The sequence below is a fragment of the Magallana gigas genome, chromosome 4, assembly GCF_963853765.1.
Source record: "Magallana gigas chromosome 4, xbMagGiga1.1, whole genome shotgun sequence".
Taxonomy (NCBI): Eukaryota; Metazoa; Mollusca; class Bivalvia; order Ostreida; family Ostreidae; genus Magallana; species Magallana gigas.
In genome coordinates this window covers 52,121,758-52,145,781 of record NC_088856.1, presented here as the reverse complement: position 1 = coordinate 52,145,781, position 24,024 = coordinate 52,121,758, and the positions used below count along the sequence as shown (strand labels likewise).

The 24,024-nt window shown below is 34.8% G+C and overlaps 3 protein-coding genes across 9 annotated transcripts in view; 1 reads left to right on the top strand and 2 right to left on the bottom strand.

Annotated features, from left to right (window-relative positions):
* LOC105322563 (uncharacterized) overlaps window positions 1-5,192 on the bottom strand; it is an 89,470-nt gene extending 84,278 nt beyond the window's left edge. The window contains exon 1 of the mRNA XM_066082859.1: window positions 5,182-5,192. The gene's annotated coding sequence lies outside the window, so the exon portion shown is untranslated. The remainder of the gene's footprint in view (window positions 1-5,181) is intronic.
* On the top strand, window positions 1,198-16,440 carry LOC105322632 (uncharacterized). Of its 4 annotated transcripts, none has more exons than XM_011421460.4 (2): window positions 1,198-1,350; window positions 14,375-16,440. In XM_011421460.4, the coding sequence occupies exon 2, from the start codon at window positions 14,461-14,463 to the stop codon at window positions 16,159-16,161; it is 1,701 nt and encodes a 566-aa protein (XP_011419762.3). In that variant the 5' UTR covers window positions 1,198-1,350; window positions 14,375-14,460; the 3' UTR covers window positions 16,162-16,440. The 4 variants fall into 4 exon arrangements, with proteins under 4 accessions (XP_011419762.3, XP_011419779.3, XP_011419771.3 ...); XM_011421477.4 differs by having other exon boundaries at window positions 1,344-1,469; XM_011421469.4 differs by lacking the exon at window positions 1,198-1,350 and adding an exon at window positions 1,984-2,250.
* Window positions 16,239-23,587, bottom strand: LOC105322649 (peroxiredoxin-like 2A). 4 transcript variants are annotated; one of them, XM_066082863.1, is made up of 6 exons: window positions 23,434-23,587; window positions 19,207-19,386; window positions 18,928-19,002; window positions 18,696-18,830; window positions 18,089-18,224; window positions 16,239-17,615 (listed from the first exon to the last, which is right to left on the bottom strand). In XM_066082863.1, exons 2-6 carry the CDS (start codon window positions 19,369-19,371, stop codon window positions 17,479-17,481), a joined length of 648 nt encoding a protein of 215 aa, XP_065938935.1. In that variant the 5' UTR covers window positions 19,372-19,386; window positions 23,434-23,587; the 3' UTR covers window positions 16,239-17,478. The 4 variants fall into 4 exon arrangements, with proteins under 4 accessions (XP_065938935.1, XP_065938936.1, XP_019920448.3 ...); XM_066082864.1 differs by lacking the exon at window positions 23,434-23,587 and adding an exon at window positions 22,662-22,684; XM_020064889.3 differs by lacking the exon at window positions 23,434-23,587 and adding an exon at window positions 21,741-21,889.
* Window positions 23,588-24,024: the final 437 nt, after the last annotated feature.

The following is a 24,024-nucleotide window of genomic DNA, read 5'->3' as shown; positions in this document are numbered from 1 at the left end:
TATGAAACACCTGGCCACACAGGTTCTCTCTACACAGCACGGCTTCTTCTGTGTGCATGCTTAAGTGGTCCATATTTTTCTAAAATATTCGTTAAAAATATAATTATGTCGATTTTGTCGTTGAGTAGTTCCGAAAAATGAAATGTTAAGTCTGACATGAATTCATAAAAGTATTTGGACGCCATATTAGTTTCGATCACTTCTAAACTGCCACTGGGGTATATATACCGGTTGAGAAAGTTACGGTCGGTTGTATTCCGATCTAGGCAATCAGGTTGCATGGACTTCTAATGCATGAACTACACAGTGTAGTAAAAATGTTTGTAAAATTAAATAGAGAAAACCACAATAAACACAAATTATAATTATTTATTCTTTAAAAGAATTTCCAAGGTTTCTGTATTAATTTGCACAGATAGTGCTGCCTTACGTCGCATGCACATCGAACACGTGTGTCGTTCATTCAGAGTGCATAAAGTTCGCATTTTTTGAAGACCTGGTGGCATTACATACAGTAAAGTAGATAAATGATTGGAAAACCAAGAAAACAACAACCTAACACAGTTTTTATCGGTTTCTACAAAATCACTCCGTTTCTAAAATCCATGCAGGTCATTGTCATTGCTCGATCTGCCAAAGTGTATGGTTTTCGCATGTTCACTGTGAAAAACACTCTACAATGATCGATGATTTTTGGAATTTTTGGGCCTGGATTTCAGTCTGTCTTTTTCGTCGTTCATTGGATATTCCTTACCAGTGCAGTGGTTGAGCTATTTTTTTTTTCAAAAAGCGTTTTTACAAGTCTTCTTCAAATGTAACGAGTTTGGGTGAATGAAATACCTGGATGCGATGAAGCATCGGCCTAATGAGCAGAACAATAGCAATGGACAACTAACATGGTGGTATAGACGGAGATAAAAGAGAAATAATTGTGTCAGCTTTAACGGAGGTAGGATAAAGGGAGACTATTTTTACATAAGTGTGGTGTATTGGATAACATGTAATAAATTGATGGAATAGTCGTTTACGAATAAACTTATCCTTAAAATAGGTTACATATATTACTTTATCATAACGTAAAAGAAATGTAATTCGCTAGAAAAAGAAATATGCATTTGTATCATTATTGAAATAAATATGATAATTGGAGATTTAATTTCTTGAGCATATGTTGATTCGCTATTTCCTGTTTAATAAGTCGAGCTCGGCTGTGTACAGGAAAGGTTACGAGAAACCAGATAAGAGAGGGCTAAGTAGTTCTCCTTGTGAAACCTACACGTCAAGTGGAAATGGCGAACCTGACTTTATTTTCAAACTTTCTACACAAATCAGCTTTGCTGAAAGAAGAAGGTAAGGGCGTTAGCATTATTACATGTGTCTTAGTTAAGTAATGATGAAGAAAGATTAAAGCTATTCGTTGCGTATTTATGCATTTTACTTTGCAAATATTTACACGTACTACATGTAAGGTAAGTAAATGCTGTTGTTATTTTTTCCAACTCATGTTGTCATTTTGTTATTGTTTTTTTTTTAATTTAACATAGCAAAAATTTTGGTTTCTTTTTTCTCAATAAGTTGTCAATTTTGTGCATATAATTTGGGGAGGTGAGAGAGAGAGAGACAGACAGACAGACAGGAGGAGGGGATGTATGGATACTGTTCCTTTACAAAATATAATTATTCTGTTGTTTGTGGATTTTTTATTTTTCTGTAGTATGTTATGTCCTATCCACATTCCCATTCGTGGTTTATGTTTGGTAAAGGAGGAAATATCAAGCATACCTAAGAACATTGTCCAAAGCCACTGTTTAAACTCTCAAGAGGCACTTGATTTGCTGAATGTTCTGGAGAGAGAGAGAGAGAGAGAGAGAGAGAGAGAGAGAGAGAGATTTGCAAACCTCGAGCGAACAATATAGATTGTAACTATATCTTCCTATCGTACGGGTATTTATACATAATACTGGTATTACCTCTGGACGTTAGGTCTATTATTAAAGTCAGTATAGTCCGCGTTACGCTTCAGTTAGTCACTACAAGCCCAATCAGATTAACTCATAAGCGGATTTGTCAATATGGCCTTTTCTCTCTATTGAGCAACAGCTGATTTTTTGTTCTTACCATTCATGCTACCCTAGGGAAAGGTTTCTTTTTTTTTTAAATCTCTGGGTGATTCTGACACGATCCAAAAACTATTGGATTATTAGTAAACACAAGGCAAAGGAACGAAGGAAACAGACTCGTTCTATCAAGGTAGGTCATTCATGTTATTGATCATATTCTCTACCAATTTATTTATTAAATTTAAAAAACCCCCAAGAATTTTGCTCTTAGATTCGTCGCGTTGCCATGATAAGCTTTTAAATACCTGTCTTGTAAATAGGTCACACCGTATTTTTGAGAGAGTATCTTATTGAGGCTATTTTCATGCAGAGGTGATTAAATATTAAAAACGTATTGGTACTATACTCGTAAAGAGCGGGGTAGTTAATTCCAGGATTAGCACCATATGGGGTTAAAAAGGGGAAAAATGACGTGTATTGGTTTCTATGACATAGAGTACACAGAGAGAGAGAGAGAGAGAGAGAGGGAGAGAGAGAGAGGGGGGGTAGAGAGAGAGAAATGAATACATAAACTGTCCCCAGAAATTAAAATTCTTGAGAATTGAAATTATTTGCACATGAAAATGTGTTAAGGGCAACATACTTGGAGAGAGAGAGAGAGAGAGAGAGAGAGAGAGAGAGAGAGAGGTCATCCATGCCTTGTCTAACTCTATTAATTTCGTTATTTTGTTGTCAAAAATGTGCTTGTTCACAGTATTATGTCTCACAAAGAGATCGAAGTATACACTGCAAGATCGATTCAGTTCGTCAAAAATCAGGACGACACAATTTTACGGTTGTTTTGTGACTGTCACTTAAATTCTTCCTCATCCCCTCCCCACCCTTCCACGATTTTTTTTTTTTTTTTTGGAGATCTAGAAAAATTCATGTTTTGCTTATATTTGTGAAAGGGGGGGGGGATTTGCACTTGGTTTGTTTGTACATGTCCTATAAAACGGGTCACACACATAGTACAAATAAAGAAAGCTAACTCGACCTGATATTGATATACGGATATGACTTTAAGTTTTCTAATATAAGAAGGCTGCAATTATGGTACTTTCATTCCTTCATGTTATTTCATATCGATCACATTTATTTTTCAATACGTTGCCATGGTCACAATTTAAAATTTTGGAACCCCTCATACAAAATAATATAATTTATATATTTTACTCTATCTGAATTCACAACAACATCTAATTTGATACATGTACATGTAGTTTGTTTCTTATACATATTTTATTTTAATGTACTACTGTATTATATATTTAAGGTAGCTCGCGGGTTTACCTGCTTGTGAGAAAACCTACCTTGAAAATTTGTCCACGTGATCCATAGGTTTTATAGTTTTATTTCTAAAATTTATTTAAGATTCGTCTGCGCGGTAATAATGTTATCGTGTTTCAAATACAGTGTCATTAATAAAATTAAGCAACGCCATTTCAATGAAATATATAGTAAAATGCACATATTAACCGAGAAACGCATTACAAAACTATGCTCCAAATTTTTAAACGATTCAGACGAAATCAATCATACTCAACACCAAAACAGAGGAGATAATTATGAATCAATTCATAAAAAAATATCAGTATGTGTTCTCGGCCAATTTTTGGCAAAAAAACTTTAAAGATTTAAAAGATTTTTCAAAACCTTATATTTTCATTACGACGTTAACCTGACGTCATCATTTCCTTACTTCTAAAACACCAAAATTAAAATGCATTTATTGACAAGACTAGCTGTTTAACACATTTTAGAACATGTAAATGCTTATAAGACATTATTGTGAATATTATCAAATGCAATTAATGTAAGGCTGTAAAGATACAGAAAATTACTATTTTTGTTTTTATGAAACTCTGAGTCAATCAATGCAAAAATAAAGTGCCAGGCAACTACTGACATTTTAAGTAAGTAATCGAATAAAACAGTTATCTCAAGCCAAAAGAAATTTAAGAATTTAATCGGTAGGACAGATTACGGAAGTTATAATTGTAAAAAAAAAAAAAGAAGTTAATGCATACATTCTATTTTAAAACATGACTTTAAATGGAAGAGTTCTAACGCACACTCATTCTTTATCTTTATAGAACAAAATGTGACAATGTATGTGACATCTTTAAATTTTCAGCACTTGATATTATAAATCTTTGTATAAACAGTCATAAACCGCATATAAGCTTTTTAAAATATTTTCTTTTATGCTTCTAAATATCTCATTTGTCATTTAGTTTACTATGACGGTCAACTCTTTACGTCGATTCCTATTATGACGTCAGCAAACCCGCGAGCTACGTTAAGGTCTTCCGTTGGAAACGGAAGACCTTTCTATTATTGTGCTGGTTAAGATTATTCTTATTAAGGTCTTCCGTTTCCAACGGAAGACCTTTCTATTATTGTGCGGGTTAAGATTTTTCTTATTTTTCTTTTTTTTTTTTGTTTCCTAGACGCGAACTTTGAGGCTTCATATCTTGCTCATTTCTGAACGGTTTTTGCTCAAATTTTCAGGGCTAATGTACTTTACAAAACACTATCTTAAGCAATTCATAAAGTTTAGAATTCCCTTTCCGTTAAAGAGTTATTCCCCTTTTAAAAATTTTTAGGGCCTTTTGTTTCCAGACAAAGGCTCTGAGACTATGATAGCAGGGAATGGGAATCCAACGAATTTGAATAGCAGAGACATTGTAGTGGTGCACATCGGTTTTTGTTTTTAGATTACGTTTTTTATTTAGGAAAAGGTAGGGGGTCAAAAAACAGGATTTAAAAAAGTGCAAAAATTTAGACATGTTTTCCTTTATATCTTTTAAACAAAAAATATTTTGTTAAGACATGTAGAATAAAAGTTGTACAGAATATTAAGGGCTTTCATTTGACACCAATAAAAAAGGGCTGGCCCCTTAAATTAAGGGCCAATGGCCCCTAAAAGTTTTTGCTTAATAACTCAAAAACGGTTAGGATTTTGATATGGCTGTCGCTGGAAAAGTTGTTTGTTGGGATCTCATAAAGGTCGTTACAATGTTATTTTGTATGAGATTTGTGTAGTATGAGTGTAAAAAGCTTTACATGTTAACATGTACCTGTTTTCATTTGACAAGTTATCGAAAGTCTTTGCGCGTACAACTGGCATAAAGTTACCGCAAAAAATGTATGCTGGTTTATACAAACGGCATGAATTCATAAGAATTTTTTTTTTTAGAATACGTGCTTTATTTTAGGAGTTTAAGTCATTGTTGTTAAGTTCTTATAATGCACAATCCTTAAAAAACGGGATTTGGAAAACAAATCATTGTTTTTCTTTTCTAGTAAACCACAAAATATGGAATTAAAAAAAAGCTATGCATTACATTTTAGTTATTAACTCCATGCATTTAAAATCTACCTTGAATCAGAGCTGTGTGTGTGTACCATTACGTAAACTCTCCCTCGCCCGCGGCCGAGAAAATCGGTCACCATGGTCGCGGCTGGACTACCTAGCGATCAGCGGTTATCTAATACACGAGAGTTGCGTCTCTCATATATGACTTTATTTATTCGCAAACTCAAGAATTGTTTTCGTTTTAATTATACATATTTTTTTATGGATTAAACGATTGGGTGTCAATTAAGAAATCGTTCAGTTAATTAATAAAGGAATGTCATTTTCAATCTAAAGCAATAATAGACATAGATCAATTGTGGGTTTTAAGTTTAAAATAAATAACTTCTATTTGATAGAGTATGGTCATTATACTGCAATCTTTTCAAAGCTTCCTGGGTTCTGAGCTGTGCGGGTCTGTGCGTTGTACCTTTACGTAATCTATCGTTCGCCCACGGCCGAGGATCTCGGCCACGGCTGCACTACATAGCGGTTATTTAATACACAAGATTCGCACACCGAGACTCACACTTCCATGCATATGAACGTGTTTGAGTTAATATAGCCGTAAATACAAGAACTGTTTTAATTTTATGTTATCAAAGTTTGTCCATTTTGTATTTTTTTAATTAAATTTGAGTGTAAATGAATATTAATGAACGATATTACTCCAAATCGGAAACATCGTCAGACATAAATTAATGGTTGGTTTGTTTATGTAAAATATTTTATAAACTGTACAAATAATGCTTTAAATCAACAACAACAAACCCTAAATATTAAACATTTAAATGATGATCATCCATCGCACATGGCTGAGGAGATCCGGCGCGAGTGGACAAGTGATCCGCGGTCGGTTCGTGATCTTCTACATGTACCTTATCACGCGTTCATGTTTCATATTTTGCACGGACACAACTATATTTTATTATGTTTTCAACTGTTGAAACGATAAATTTATTTTACGTGTACAATTGATTAAGCATTGATGTATACGATAGCGTACAAGGTAGTTTAAAAATCAAATCAAATTATAATCAAAGTTCCATGTTACATGTTTGCGGTAGGTGCTAGCACGATAAAAGAATGTCCTGAGTTGAGGCATTCGATGATTATTTAAAAGAATATTCACATGAGTTTTAAACAACTTTAGATTAGTGCTATCGGTCACATATTAATCACTTCTGTAGTTTTTCTACATGGTCGTTCGTTTCTTTGTAGAAGCGAACTCATTGCTGCCCCCCTCCCTCCTCCCGCCCCGCTGACCGGAGCTCGCGCTGTATTTTTTTATTTTGGCGAAACGATATCAAGATCTGTCGAAAATCATTTTTGGTGGCTTCGCCTTATGTGTAACATTTTGTTTCACTTTCCCACCCGTTTGTTTATTCGGTCAGTCTGTGTTAATTCAATCGCCACGTGCGACCCTTACATGTACATGTATAACGGCGTACATTGTATAGATTATCATGATCTATTTGAATTAAGTACCATACGTAAAGATTCCCATAATAATTAATTGCATGACTGTGTACATTGTAGGCAAATCCCTGTGAATTAATTACTTCTAAGACCTCTTGTTTTCCGTTAACAGTGGTTTAAATAATTATAATAATTACTTGTAAAAATATCTATAATCGGGATTCCAAAGAACTTACTTACCGCAATTCATAGAAATGATCAGTATGTTTTCTTTCTATGTTGACATTTAATTTTGTTCAAATAATTAATAAATTTTCTATCATTTAATTGTGTGCTTCATCAAATACTGATTCCGACTACCTTGAAGTCATTCATTTTTCCATTGGCTATTGACAAAAAAAGAGACGCTTGACCATCCAATGAAAACAAATACACAGAGTTGGATTGACAGGTTCAGCCAGGTGCAGGTCTCACCCGATGTCCGAGGTTATGTGTTTATGTGTGCCGCTTGTACAAAGCCGAATGGTCTTAGTAAGAGTTATCGATGTAAAAAAAAAAAAAATACATGCTTATCAAAACATGCTCGTGTAAGTTAAAGTTGATTAAGGCTTGTTCCAACAGAAATCATGTTTTGCTAATTGTATTTAATATTTTTTATGTATAGCGAATTTTAATATTATACAGTCATTTTACCGGTAACGAATCAGTATGCGGTTTCTTCGTGCATGCAACTATTATTATCGGAATCCCAAATAATTATTTTTTTATGTTTAAATCGCGTTTCTTTGTCCTTCTAAACTGTAGTATCAAACTTCCAAAAATATAAAGGAAGTAATTTCAACACCCCCTCCATTTTCCTAGTTTCGAATTCGTTTCCCAGTATCGAATTAAGCGCCCTTTATCACTTCTGACCGAATATTTTGAGGCGAATTAATTTCAAAAATATACTAGAGGTACATTTTAATAGAGAATAAATGAAGAAGGAAAAACAATAATGGGAATATGTCCTTTAAACAAATAATATGATCGTTATTTTTATCATACCGTTTTCCCGTCAAATTAAATCTGGACTTGAACAGTTTTCATTTGCGTTACTTTATAATATTGAATTATCATAAAAACACTTTATAATAGTAATTGATGATAAGTAGATGCCATTTCCCTTTGTTTTTCCCGTATATCTATCAATATATGAAGCCAAATAATACTTCTGTCGCAATGAACCGAAACTAGGAAAACTACACGTGGTTCTATTTGAAGTCGTAATTTCATTCAAAGCTCCATTATTATTTGATATGATGCATTATCTTTTTAAATGAATTATATTTACTTATTATCCACTAAATAGGGATCAATAACAAACTTATTTTCATAGTAAGGCTTAATTGTTTTCACATTTTCGTTTTTTCTGCTTTGAACTTCCGGCAGCTCATATCTGGGTCACATTTTTAATTTGTAAACAATTCGGTAAATAATCGTGCAAATGGCAAACAACTTCACGCACTGATAGAATATTTATTTCTGTTTTATAATTACCTAGCTATGATTTTTTAAAACCTCAACTTCGTCTTCCACTAGTAATTTTTCTAAAAATTATTCGATTCTGGCAAATATTCGTTGTAAAAAGATAAGTATATAATTTCCTCTAGATTTTATTTCATGAAAATACCTACAAAAGAGTTTTGCCAATTACAAACAGTTTAAGGTACATGTAATGTAAAACACGGGCGCCATTATGAAACAAATTGTCAGAGAGTTCCGAATAAAATCTGATTAACGTTTCACATGGTTCTCGCACGCTTTGCTCGAAGCGATTCACACGCTTTGTCCGAAACTCTGCACGCTTTGTCCGAAACGCTAAACGGTTTACACGAAACGCTTCACGATTCACACGAAACCTAAACGGTTAACGCGAAACGTTTCTTGCACGTAAGTCGCACGCTTTTTTGGTGTAGTAGTAAGTTTCAGGGTCTGTAAATTTTGTCAGCACGCAACAATTCTAAATTGTTCACTGTTTTCAAAAATTTAGAAATATTTAGATAAAGAAGTTATCTTAGAGAAAAGGTTACGTGTTTTGTAAACGGGTTCGGTTTTTAAAAAAAACCACAATTCCTGACATGACCCATGAGTACATACTGTTTACAACAATGCTTGCTACCCTCTGAAAATTTAATTCGCCAATAAATATCTCATTTTTTAATTATGTTTGTTACGATTACATAAACTGTGTGCGACAAATAGTTTTCCTAAAACATTTCCTTATTTTCTTTTTCAATACACGTTGTATATGCAGGCTTTCAATCACAACACGTTTTTATAACAAAAACAGAACTGAAAGTTTAGTAATTATAATCGTTTGACACCACATCACATATATTTTTAACTCGCAGCAACAACGGAAGACCTACTCGTGGCTTTGCCACGAGCTCTGCTCTAGTTTTTCTTTTTTTTTTTTTTTCTTCCTAGACGCGAACTTTGAGGCTTCATATCGTGCTCATTTCTGAACGGTTTTTGCCCAAATTTTCAGGGCTAATGGACTTTACAAAACACTATCTTCATCTATTCATAAAAGTTAGAATTCCCTTTCCGGTAACGAGTTATTCCCCTTTTAAATTTTTTAGGGCCTTTGGTTTCCAGACAAAGGCTCCGAGACTATGATAGCAGGGAATGGGAATCCAACGAATTTGAACAGCAGAGACATTGTAGTGGTGCACATTAGTTTTTGTTTTTAGATCACGTTTTTTATTTAGGAAAAGGTAGGGGGTCAAAAAACAGGATTCCAAAAAGTGCAAAAATTTAGACATATTTTCCTTTATATCTTTTTAACGAAAAATATTTTGTAAAGACATGTAGAATAAAAGTTGTGCAGAATATCAAGGGCTTTCATTTAACACCAATAAAAAAGGGCTGGCCCCTTAAATTAAGGGCCAATAGCCTCTAAAAGTTTTTGCTTAATAACTCAAAAACGGTTAGGATTTTGATATGGCTGTCGCTGGAAAAGTTGCTTGTTGGGATCTCATAAAGGTCGTAACAATGTTATTTTGTAAGTGATTTGTGTAGTATGAGTGTAAAAAGCTTTACATGTTGACATGTACCTGTTTTCATTTGACAAGTTAACGAAAGTCTTTGTGCGTACAACTGGCATAAAGTTGCCGCAGAAAGTATGCTGGTTTATACAGGAGGCATTAATTCATAAGAATTTTTGTTGTTGTTGGAGTATAAGCTTTTCCTTTAGGAGTTAAAGTCATTGTTGTTAAGTTCTTATAGTGCACAATCATTAAAAACGGCAATTGGAAAACAAAACATTCTTTATCTTTTCTAGTAAACCACAAAATTTGGAATTAAAAAACTCTGTGCATTACATTTTAGTTATTAACTCCATGCATTTAAAATCTACCTTGAATCAGAGCTGCATGTGTGTGTGTACCATTACGTAAGCTCTCCCTTGTCCGCGGCCGAGAAAATCGGTTACCATGCTCTCGGCTGGACTACCTAGCGGTCAGCGGTTATCTAATACACGAGAGTTGCGTTTCTCATATATGAGTTTATTTAGCCGCGAACTCAAGAATTGTTTTAGTTTTGATTACACAAAATCTTTTGTGGATTAAACGAGTGGATGTCAAGTAAGAAATAGTTCATTTAATTAATAAAAGCAATGTCATTCTCTAAAGCAATAATAGACATAGATCAATTGTGGGGTTTAAGTTTAAAATATATAACTTCTATTTGATAGAGTAAGGTCATTATACTGCAAACTTTTCAAATCTTCCTTGGTTCTGAGCTGTGCGTTTCTGTGCGTTGTACCTTTACGTAATCTATTCTTCGTCCACGGCCGAGGAGATCAGCCACGGCTGCATTACCTAGCGGTAAGCGGTTATTTAATACACAGGATTCGCACACCGCGACTTACACTTACATGCATATGAACGTGTTTGAGTTAATATAGCCGTATATACAAGAACTGTTTTGATTTATGTTATAAAAGTTTGTCCTACTTGTATATATATTTAATTAAATATTTGAGTGTAAATGAATATTAATGAACGATATTACTCCAAATCGGAAAAATCGTTAGACATAAACTAATGGTTCGTTTGTTCAGGTAATTAAGGTACTTTAAAAACTGTACAATTAATGTTTTAAATCAACACCCCCCTTCAAATATTAAACCTTTAAATGATGATCATCCCTCGCACATGGCTGAGGAGATCCGGCGCGAGTGGATAAGTGATCCGCCGTCGGTTCGTGTTCTTCTACATGTACCTTATGACGCGTTTATGTTTCATATTTTGCACGGACACAACTATATTTATTTATGTTTTCAACTATTATATTGGTTTAAGACGAAAATATAAATTGACTTTACTTGTACAGTTGATTAAGCATTGATTTATACGATAGCGTACAAGGTAGTTTAAACATGAAATTAAATTATAATCAAAGTTCCATGTTTGCGGTAGGGGCTAGCACGATAAAGGAATGCCCTGAATTGAGGCATTCGATTATTATTTTTAAAAATATTCACATGAGTTTAAACAACTTTAGATTAGATTCTATCGGTCACATATTAATCACTTCTGTAGTTTCATTGTGGAAGCGAACCCATTGCTGCCCCCCCCCCCTTTCCTCCCGCCCCGCTGACAGGTGCTCGCGCTGGATTTTTTTTTTAATTGGAAAAAAGATAATAAGATCTGTCGAAAATCATTTCCACCCCTTTGTTTATTCGGCCAGTCTGTGTTAATTCAATTGCCGCATGCGACCGAGAATCTTGTGTCGCTTCAGCGCACACAGCTCGGAACATTTATAGCCCCAGGTCATCAATTGTTATGTAATTGAGTAACAGTTGGAAGGGTGATTTTACTACATAAAATAATAAAATCATAATATAATCTATTTGAATTGAGTACCATGCGTATAGATTCCCATAATAACAATCTTTTTTATTTCCTCTCTATGTTTACATTTAATTTTGTTCAAATAATTAATAAATTTTCTATCATTTAAATTGTGTGCTTCATCAAATACTGATTCCGATTACCTTGAAGTCATTAATTTTCCATTGGCTTTTGACAAAAGAGAGACGCCTGACCATCCAATGAAAACAAATACACAGAGTTTGATTGACAGGTTCAGCCAGGTGCAGGTCTCACCCGATGTCCGAGGTTATGTGTGCTGTTTGTACACAGCCGAATGGTCTCAGTAAGAGTTATCAGTAGGATCGATGTAAATAAATAATAAAAGTACATGCCTATCAAAACATGATCGTGCAAGTTAAAGTTTATTAAGGTTTGTTCCAATAGAAATCATGTTTCACTAACTGTATTTAATATTTTTTATGTATAGCGAATTTTAATATTGTTTCAGTACTGAAACATCGCATGAAAACGTTAAATATACATGTACTCTGTAACTAGTCGTCTTTTAATACATATACCTTTCTTTTGTTTGTTAAAAATTCGTTCAATTTTGTTAAAGTAATGTAAAACACGGGCGCCATTTTGAAACAATTAACTTGTCAGAGAGTTCCGAATGAAATCTGATGAACATTTCACACGGTTCTCGCACGCTTTGCCCGAAACGCTAAACGGTTTACATGAAACTCTAAAAGGTTTACACGGAACGTTTCTCGCACGTTGGCCGCACGGTTTTTTGGTGTAGTAGTACGTTTTAGGGTCTGTAAATTTTGTCAGCACGCAATTCTAAACTTGCACATAGTCTTCTAAAATTTAGAAATATTTTAATATAGAAGTTATCGTTGAGAAAAGTTTACGTGTTTTGTAGGCGAGTTCAGTTTAAAAAAGAAATACAGTTCCTGACATGAATCATGAGTACATACTGTTTAATGTTTATAACAATGCTTGCTACCCTTTGAAAATTTAACTCGCCATTAAACATGATCTCATTTTTTAAACAATGTTTGAAACGATTACATAAACTCTGCTCGACAAATAGTTTTCCTAAAATATTTTCTTCCTTTCTTTTTTCAAACACGTTTTATATACAGACTTTCAATTACAACACGTTTTTATAACAAAAGCAGAACTGAAAGTATAGTCATTATAATCGTAACATATATTTTCAACTCGCAGCAACAACGGAAGACCTACTCGGGGCTTTGCCACGAGCTCTGCTCTAGTTTATTTCATATATCTGTTGCAAATGATTCTTGTGCATTGAAAATGAAACTACATGTACACTGTTAAGAAAGAGACCCAAAACATGCAGATTCACGCGTACAATATGTACCTGTGTAATAACTAGTTTCATAAACAAATATGTGGGCAAATTTCCTTCATAGGTAAAGGGAATGAATCAACAAATGTTTACAAGGCCTGATAACGTCAGATCGATGACCAATTAATTATTCAATCAATCAATCAACTAACCAATCAATCAATCAAAGAAGCTAGATAAGGGAACCTTTGGTAATTTTAGACGTTTCAACATCAAGCGTTACATACTTTTTGAAATGACATTCAAGATGCAATGCATACGATCCACATTTTTATGTTTATGGTGAATTCGGACCATAACCCCGCGCCCATCCCTCCATCTAATCAATCAATTGTCAAACTAACTGGATGAAAACACAAAAGGTTTCATTTGTTTTCGTATTTTACCTCGATCGATCTCTTAATGAAATATTCCATCACAAGACCAAAAAAAATCTACTGTAACATCTGCTTCTTTGTTTCTTGATGAACTGTGTCCAATACTACCATGGAGATAGCAGGGTTTATTTATTATCTCGCCGTTTTGTGGCGAATTAATTATTGATGTAATTTGCTACATAACTGATGTCTATATAAATCATCTCTTGTGATTTAGGGAGGTCATGATATCTTAATTAGTCCCCAGGACCCACACCTTGGAACTTTTATTTCCGCTTTCCCCGAGAAATGTATTTTTCCTGATGATTTAATAGGGAAAAAACTCGATAAGGATGTACACATACTCTATATAGTTCGGAAATTTTTCATAATTCAACGGGAAATTGCTGAAAGGTAATGCTAGTTCTGAGTTGTGTATAGATGTATACATGTAGTTACAGTGCACTTTGTCCAAATAAAATGGGCACTTTCATGTTATAATAGTTGAATGTTTATTTCTATTGATACTGGCTGTATTAGGTTGGAGCGTAGTCAGGGCCCCACCCCTGGCAGCTGCCATTAAGATAAGAGTAGGGTAAAATATTTGTTGTAGTTACAGGTCTGAGACAATAAAAATAAAAAACTTAAATTAAATACTGACATGTAGTTTTTTTAAAGGCGTTAACGAGCTTTTAATAATTAGAACCATATATTTGGTTAATCTCACATCACGTGAACGTGTTTTGTGTTTTTACAATATTCACTATAACACTGTCTACATGTAACAGAAGTCTACGTATTGGGTATGTTACATGTAAGCATTGATGTTTTTTCTTTGAAAATAATTGAACTTATTCTTTATTTTAGAAAATTCATTTCTTTAAACATTTTTTTTTAAATTTCAGAACGGAGTTTTCGTATTTGATGAGATGGATTGGCTTCGATATACATTATTATCTATCCGCATGCGCATTGGCGAACTTCTGATAAAATGAGATTGAAACTACGAAAAAGTGTGTTAATTCTGATAGGAGTCGGTGTCTTCATTCTGTTCTTCTACTCATCATTGTTTGACGTTAAAATACTGAACAATTCCGAGCATGATATGCGAAAAATCTTGTTCAAGTTTTCCAAAACAGGGAACAAAGCGGAAAGCGCCAACAATGAACGCCACCTACCGGCAGCCGAAAAATACAACGACCCGTTTCAGGGCTACGATACTTTGTCCTACGAAGACCTCAGGGATAGCCCCGTACCAAACACAATACATTACGTATGGTGCAACCAGGAAACCATTTCCTTTGAAAACTACTTGTCCATTCTTAGTGCCTGGAAATTAATGAGACCGGACTCCATTGAGTTTCACACTGCACATGTGTTTAATCACACGGAGAAGAAATATGACATGTGGATGACAGAACTACAGAAAACAATCTCGGGATTCTCCATTCATAAAATCCCAGAGAGCTGGGACGGAGAAGAAAATGGTTGTGGGGTGTGGTTTGGAATAGCCGTTCTGCACGACAGAGGGGGTATATACTTCTCCGAGAATCTCCTACTGATGAAGTCCATATCATCGTATCGGCGGCTAAATTTCAAACTAGGACTGAATGAGCATGCGGACGAAATCAGCTTTATATTTGCTGTGGAAAAAGAGGAAAAACTTCGACAGCTGGTAAAACTCAAGAAAGATCAAGACTTGTCTTTGAACAGCTTTAACAGCACGGATCTTTGCGAGATCGTTCCGAAAGGAAAAGTCCGAAATGTTCCGGATGATGTTTGTTGTTGCGAGATATCCGGAATTCATCCTGTGGATATCATGCACTCTAATACATCAGTGGCCGCTAGGGCGCGTCGCTTGATGTATGGGAATCCTGACATTGTGAAAGACACTCCGAAACTTCCAGGCAAAATTCCCAAAATCGTTCATTTAGTGTGGTACCGAAAAAAAGAGATGGACTTTATGATGTACCTGAGCCTCAGAAGTGTGATGACAATACTCAAACCAGAGAAAGTGTTCATTCACGGTGATAACCTTCTGTACGGAAAGTATTTTGATAAATTTAAAAAGGACCCCCGCGTGCACAACCTCTATCGAGAAGTCCCAGGAACCATCTTTGGGCATAGGGTTCTTTACACTCAGCATAAAAGTGACATCATAAGAGCAGACGTTCTCCTTAAATACGGAGGAATTTACATGGACTGGGATGTTCTGTGGCTAAAGCCTATTGATGATCTCATCGATAAAGGCTACGACGCCATTTTTAATTTTGATCACATGACACGTAATGGATATCCTGACGTCATAAATCTCGGCGTTTTCATGTCTAAGCCTCATTCTCATTTTGTCAAGTACTGGCAAGACAGTCTCGTCAATTACCGCTCAGACGATTTTTATCACAACGCTTTAGAGCTACCGTATAAAACCTACGAGAAATACCCACAATACGTGCATGTGGAGCGCCATCTACAAGTCATGTGCTTCCAGCTGAAGTGTCATCCGACTTTCAGGAACGATTACCACGACTTTGAACGAGACCAGCATTTTGATTGGAGAAAAGACGCCTACGCCATTCATTTCACTCACCCCGATCCTCCGGAATATGCCAACGAAACAGCGCTTAAACAGGGATACAATAAGTTTGCCCAAATTGGACAACATATATTAAATCAGAAATATGAATATGATTAATACGAAACCTGTTACCAATAGATGTATACGAGGACATTACCTCATGATCATCGCAGTCCACATTAATAATAAAAACAGGGTTTTGTATATTTTATTTCAATTTTAATTTCATTATGTTATAATTTTTACAGTTTGCATAAATTTGAAACAGAATTGACTGTAACCGATTAGGCATGGTCTAATAATAGCACGACGTCTTGGTCCCGAAAACTCTTATAAATGTCGCCATCTGTTCGACCTCGGTCAGTGAATTTCAAGGTCAAACATCATAAGTCATTTTTAAAAAAGAGAATTTCGAGGCTAGCAACGTGCTTTTATTAGGAATTGTCTTCATTTCAGGTACCTGTCCCTAGGATACGAGAGACAACTCTGTCTAATAACATATTAAATATTTTTTTTTCAACAAAAGAGTGACATATATTATAGCATTGAATGATTCATTTTTGACGTCGTCGTGTCAATAACTGCCGTCAGGTGAGCAGACAAATTGAATAACGCGCGTTAGCGCGTTATGATAATTTGTCTGCTCACCTGACGGCAGTTATTGACACGACGACGTCAAAAATGAATCATTTAATGCTTATATTTACATTCCCTTACTGAAGAAATCAATTGTTTACTTAAATAAATCGATATAAAGTGCAGATCACGGAGGGAGTGAATAAGTAACAGCAGGAACAGCTGTTTTGTAAAACCGGTTTAAACTGGTTTTCATATAGACTGTTGAGATGAGATCGACGAGCATGAAAATATAATCCATGATAAATAACTCTTGAAATGGTGCTTTAAACAATAAAGTCAACTTTTTTGTTGAATAATTATAAAACATGGTGTTTTTACAACATTCATGGAATACATTTTTTAACAAATAACATAGAAATCACTGTTTGAGAACTACTTATGTAAATTACTCGTAAATTCATACGCAGTGAATAGGTGTTGCATTTAGAGGCATTTAAACGTCACGGAATTTAATGGAAAAACACAGTAGAATGTAAATATATATACATATATGTACACTCGTTTGTTTTATCTTAGAGGAGATTTGTTCCTACTAAGGACAAGTAAATTCAAATGCAATATATCATCCAATTATTCATAAATGTCAAGACAAAATATTAGCTGAAAAATGTCATAATTTCTAAACATTATTATTATAATGGATGGGTTACAAATTAATTAAGAACAGAACGATCTAAAATTGAATGAACACATCAAAGCACAACGAAAACTCTTCTATTATCCAAAACATTGTTACTTGTAATGTTTTTTTAATAGCTGCACTAAAATGCACCGGAAGAGCAAATATCCTGATCCTTATTGTCTTTTAGACGCGTCCTTTTCGATCCTTTGCACAGCTTCTAGGACTTCCGTCAGGTTGGCATGGTCACCGAACTCCATCTCATGGTGCTGGTAGTAAATACCGCTCTGTCCCGGCCCAATTACAAATACACCTAGAAAACAGGTAAAATAGGTAATACTAAGAGGTACATGTTTTGTAGCATTGTTTACACCATTCACATACCGTACTTAGGTAAACAAATATATATAAAGGAAAGGTACACCCCCCCCCCCCCCCCCCCCCCAGGCTTGCCACCATCCAACCACACACTGAGTAGCTTAGTATCAATCTTTTTGTTCAAAAGATGAATTTATATTTATGTTTATGTGATAATACAAGTATTTATACAACAAATCCAATTGACTAAGTATAATTCATGCAATGCGAGCAAAGATAATCAATTGACTAAGTATAATTAATGCAATGCGAGCAAAGAATAATCAATCACTACATTCCTTCTCTTTTCGACTCAACATTCTTTCCAAATATGTTGTCCAGAAGTGACGCTCTTTTCCAAACGCTTCCTAAATTTTAACAAAACCTTACCCCATTCTACCCGACCCTGTCTAACAGTGCATGCCTTACCCCCAAGTAGTAGTCCCTCCCCCTTCAGATTTCCCGGGATGTTTTTCTTGGATAATGCATAAACATGGCGGATGAAGTTGAACCTAAGCACTCCGAGGACTGGAAACCATCTCTCTTTAGGACCGTAGAACACTTTCTGATTAATAAATAAGGAATCAATAGTTTTATATCAGTATAGCACCATTTTAACAAGGCTTTTGGCTTTCAGAAGAATGTAATAATTTATTTCAAACGTCAAAAAGGTTCAAAATGACGCTGGTTTTTAGCGAAATTTACACCGACTGTGTAGTCTTAGCTCAAAAGCCAGAAAAATCTTGTCAAATAGATTTCAAAGAGCCATGGCTGGGTGGCCAACAATGAAATAGACAGGGCTACGTAACATTGCTGTTTGACACAGCCACCAAAATTCCAAGCTCTTGTTAAAATGGTTGTAATCTTCCGTCTTACAATACATGGACAATTTTCCATTGAAAGTTAATTGCATGAAAGCATGCAAAAAATTCTAAAAAAAAAAAAAAAAAAAAGTAGAAATTTCATCAGGCCTGAAGACCAACACCGATAATATGAAAAAGACGTGAGTCAAAATCTGAATGAATATTGTATTCACCTCAGGATCTAGAAAGACATCGCCCTTGAAATAAGGCCGGAAGTCCTCGACACCCAGAGTCTCCTTGACAACCGCGTGTAAGGTAACTCCATGAGCATCAAAACGAGGCTTCAGAGAGGAGAGGTTAATGGCCTCCTGGTTGTGTAGAATGTTTAAATAATTGTTAAAATTATTATTCATTGTAATTCTATAATTGTGTGTTTTGATATGAAAGAAAATAGACGAAACTGACCTCTCTGCACATGGATCATCCGGGCCTCCGCACGGCCATTATGACCGCGCCGTTGTCCTTCCACAATTCTTTGGCCTGCAAACGATGCAGAAAGCAGAGTATAAAATAAATTAAAAAAATAAGGCAAAAACACAGTTCTCTCTCCCCTCCTCTATTTTTAAAAAATTATTTTGAATTTATCATTTTTAACAAAATCTTTCAAACCTTCAATGAACGATATACTTAGTCTAGCATATAGGCAAAAATTCATTCTCTCTCTCTCTCTCTCTCTCTTCTCACATTAAATGTCCTTGGGTTAGTTTCAATCGTCTGAAGACGGCTTTTCTCCAGGTACTTTAACGTTGCTTTTTCCGCTGACATAAACCACGTGACCGGGAGGTTGCCAATCACTGCGATTCCCGCCGTCAGACCGGCGAATCCCAGCAGCACCTGCGAAACTCCCATGATTCTCAGTCACTGCTGTATATATATGGTTAAAAAAATATAAATAGATAGTTTAGTTTCTTCACATATTGATCAAACCGACCAATTATTTGTATCACCTAATACAATTTTTAACGATTGGTGCATAAAAGTTTAAACTTCCGACTCAAAAATTCTGAGAGTCCGTAGTTCAGCATACTTAGTCATAAACCCTTTCACGGTAACTTCGGTAATGCTCTTTTGCAGGTCAAAATGACATGGTTTCGTGGTATAAGACGAAACGTCAATTGTTTCAATTCCGTCATTTAATTCTCTACCTACTAAAACTTCGGCAAAGTATATCAATTTGCCCTGCAAGAGAGCAGTGCCGCAGTTATCGTGAAAGGGTCTATGAATGCATGACTGTGATCAAAAGGAATGATTATCGAATATTTATTTACAAGTCCTATGTTATTACAATATTTTCCTCTAAAAGTAACTGTGAAAAAGAAAATTTTGAACGGAAGATAAGCATGTCTTTCGTTTATTATAGATTTAAAGAGACAGTACAGCTGAAAACAGTGTGGGTTTTACCCATTGTGTCATTAGGAAATAAGAAATTATGTTGATTGTGACAGTTGAAGTACATAAAAATTTGAACATGTATTGCCTGGGAGAATTAGAAAAGACATTTAGATCAAGATCCAGGAGAATCTTCGCGAGGATTGCATGTTTTATATAATAGTGTTGTGTTGTGCATGTACTATGCCTAAATAGTAGTCAGGGTTTGATACATAGTGCACGAGCCGGAGGCGAGTGCACTATGTATCAAACCCTGACTACTATTTAGGCATAGTACATGAACAACACAACACTATTGTTATTATTATGACGACTGTTGAATATACTGACGTACTTTGCTATAAGTAGCTGTGACGTTCGAGTGTTGACAAGTCCCTAAAAATAATCACCGGAAAAGCAAGCGTTTTGTTGTTGTTGTTTCTTTCAAATTAATCAATTAATTTGATTGTTTATTTAATCAACAAGTTGTACAATAAAAAGTCAACAAAGGTTTATGTTCTTTTCAAGAAATGAGAGACGTTTGGCCAGCCGCCTTACCGAGAAAACTCGAAATGTTTAGCAGACGAAATCTCATTGAATTTTTTTTCTTGTACATTCTTTATCAAGCGTCATTTAAAAAAGCGTTTTCGTGATTCTCATTTAGAATTTCTTTGAAAAATGTTCAATCAACTTGTTCAAAAGTTTATAAGAAACTTTAGCTTTAAAATTACCGTCAATAATAAAGTGTTTTTGGAAAAATGAATAATATTAATTGCTTGATGTCAGTCGTATATATCTACGTTTTATATATATAAATACCGTTCATTATTATAACGGCTAATTTAGCGTAGCAGTAACGTGTTGGGCTTCAAGCTGGAATGATATTAGCGTCGTGAGTTCGAATCCCGCTGTCGGCGCTTCAAAGATTTTCGTTGAAAACATTTGCCGTGCTCTATTTCGGCATAGTATGCTTAAGCTATATGAATCCTTTGATACTATGCGAAAATAGATGAGTGACAAACTGACAGAAGGCATAATAATTGTTTATAGTGAATACTACTGCGTGCGTAATAGTATAGAAGGCAGAACCCGGTAACATGTTGCGATGTATATATTTATGGATCATAAATAATACTCAATTTTAATGAAAAAAATAAACTTAATGGAGAAATTCGCAATTTTCTGAAAGTTTATACATTTATGAGTAGTGCAAAAATACCAAACCCGATCGGAACATTTTTTCCAGTCTGTCTTTTTAATAAGATACGTGGCACTGTTTAATTAATTAAGAGTTATCAACTATTGATCTAACCAACATTAAAAATTGTTTGAATTTGTACCTTCTAAAACAAAGCGCTTTAAAAACCTTTTAAACGTATTATGCACACCAGGTTTGATAACACAAATTTGTCAGAAAGTTTCACATGTATATTTTTATCATATTTCCCCAACTGGAGAAGAAAGTTAAATACCTTTGGGGTGATAAAATTGTAGGACTTAGCTTAGTTAAGAACGAACATCTGTCTCGTATTTCTTTTACGACCATTTGAAGCAATTTTGTCAGCCTTTTTCTCTCAAGTTGCCAAACGAAATTTTTTGTTCTGACATTGAATTAATTTAATTTAGTTTTAGAATTAAAAACGCATGTCTTCTTCAACAATCATGAAAAAATGTAACATAGTTGCATAGTTCCCCCTCAGGCACACGCACTAACGTGCACGATTATAAGTAACTCCACCGCCAATTTATCGCCAAAGTTTATATGATGATTTTTTAAACTTGCGTGCATACTTACGACAATGTAGGCATATATTCGTACTTATCAAGGCAAATCAACGTTCGTGTCTTACCCGTCCTTCAGAAGAAAACACTCTTAAGAAGAAGAACAAGCCATTTTAAGTTACTTTCTGTTTATGCAACATGAATTTCACACCTCGATTTGAAATGTACATTGTGTAAACAATTACAGGTTTTCGACATAAGTCACGTTTGTATCAAATGAATAATAAAAAATCAGTCATGTTTCACTGTGTAGTGCTATGGTCCACAAGCACACACAATGAGGCATTTCAAGCCCATGATCATTTTAACCTTTCCGATTCAAAGCAATTTTGTTTGAGATGAAATTTAAAAAAACCCCGCAATTTTCCCCCTTATCGCAGCGGTGACTAATACAAGTGTCATGAAGTTAATTTACCTTTATTGAAATTTAGATCAAAATCGTTTGCTTACATACATGCACATGCGACATGAAACGCTGCAAGCACTTTGTCAAATATTGATTTCAGGAACGATTTTTATTGATTTCATTAAATACGAACAGCAACAGCATTTATGAATATCATATGTAAATATTATTGACCGTATCTAAGATAAAATGGTCAATTTATATTTAGCAATTCTCTATGTATGTTTCACGTTACAATAGATTTGTATACTAGTAAGTGGTAATTACATAACTTCAGCTATTGCTTACGTATAAGTTAATAACTTCAGCTAGTATTATGTTTAACTTATCTCGACGTGGTGGAATCTAGCACTGATATCATGTATAAATATAGTAGCTGCAGAACTGTAGCTCTCCGGGGAAAAAATATTGACAGACCGGAGAGCTACAAGGCCACCCATTGAAAAAATTGTATATTTATTGCGCAGAAAAACGTGCGCTAGTTTTCGACTGATTTACCTTATTTAAACGCAAATTCTGTGAAAACAATTAGTACTATTAAATTCTTCATGCAATTTACTACTGATATCGTCTCTTCACTTGCCTCGGATAGTCTTTTAAACACCATCACCAGTCCCGTAAATTCATGTGGTGCACTTTGTTTACATGTAAAAATGGCGACTCTCGATCTCGATTTAAATTCAACATACTTGATTTTCCGAGGTCGGTAGCGTGTTTCGTAGAAAATCTGAGGCAAATAAAGAGGCGATATCAGTAGTAAATTGCATGAAGAATTTAATGGTACTAATTGTTTTCACAGAATTTGCGTATAAATAAGGTAAATCAGTCGAAAACTAGCGCACGTTTTTCTGCGCAATAAATATACAATTTTTTCAATGGGTGGCCCTGTAGCTCTCCGGTCTGTCAATATTTTTTTCCCCGGAGAGTTACAGTTCTGCAGCTATAAATATAGCAGCACACAGAAAATACCCCCCCCCCCTCCCCAAATGCACTTCAGTATCAATAAAGTGTGCATGATATTCTTTGTTAGTTTTTGGGAGATTTAAATTTGCCTACATGAGTGCATGTTAAAGAATGGGGGGGGGGGGGGGTTTAATGTTATGCTAATCATAGTTACAACTTATCATATGGACTGCATTTTTTTTTAAATTGGAATTTAATCAAGCCTACACGCCACCATTGTATGTTGGATCCATCCGCGAAAAAACATGATCGTTATAAAGGATGTTCATTCCATACATGAATGCAATTTCAAAACCTTTAATGAAATACGTTATTTCACCCCCCCCCCCCCACCATGTTACTTTTAAATTCATGAATACACAACTAAGAGCAGTTATTAAACCAAGCCTCACCTTACATCCCGTGGACGTACCATCGTCCTGAATAAGGATATCAGCTAGGAGGTCATGTTTACATGTGGATTCGCGATTGTCAATTATGGCGGCCAGTACCTGCTATTTTTCTTCTTCTTGCTATTATTGGGTTGACCCATCATTATGTGTGAACATGTAGACGTGACTGTCGTTTTTATTGACCGAGAAAATCATATACTTTTTAAATTCAAAAATGAATTCGTATGATTTTGAATTTTACATCAACCAAGTAAATTCAATTTTAAACCACAGAATATATAATTATTATATAGACTAAAGTGCACACTTGTTAATGATTGAGAAGGAAGGATATACCCAAACGTCTAGAGAACATATATAAACTACATGCAAAGTATAATTATATGTATGTAATTTTTATCACTAAAATGTTGAAGATGAGTATAATGTTATTTTTAAATAATCATTATGTTATTTTGAAATTGACACCCCTCGAAAACCATTGTCAACCTCCGCTTCGCGTCGGTTGACAATGGTTTTCTCGGGGTGTCAATTTCAACTGTTACCCTCCCAAACAGGCACTATTTATATAATGTTACCCGCTGCCAAGTG

Bases quoted from the DNA above. Each gene is read 5' to 3' on its own strand.
- LOC105322632 (XM_011421460.4), top strand. From the start codon at position 14,461: ATGAGATTGAAACTACGAAAAAGTGTGTTAATTCTGATAGGAGTCGGT.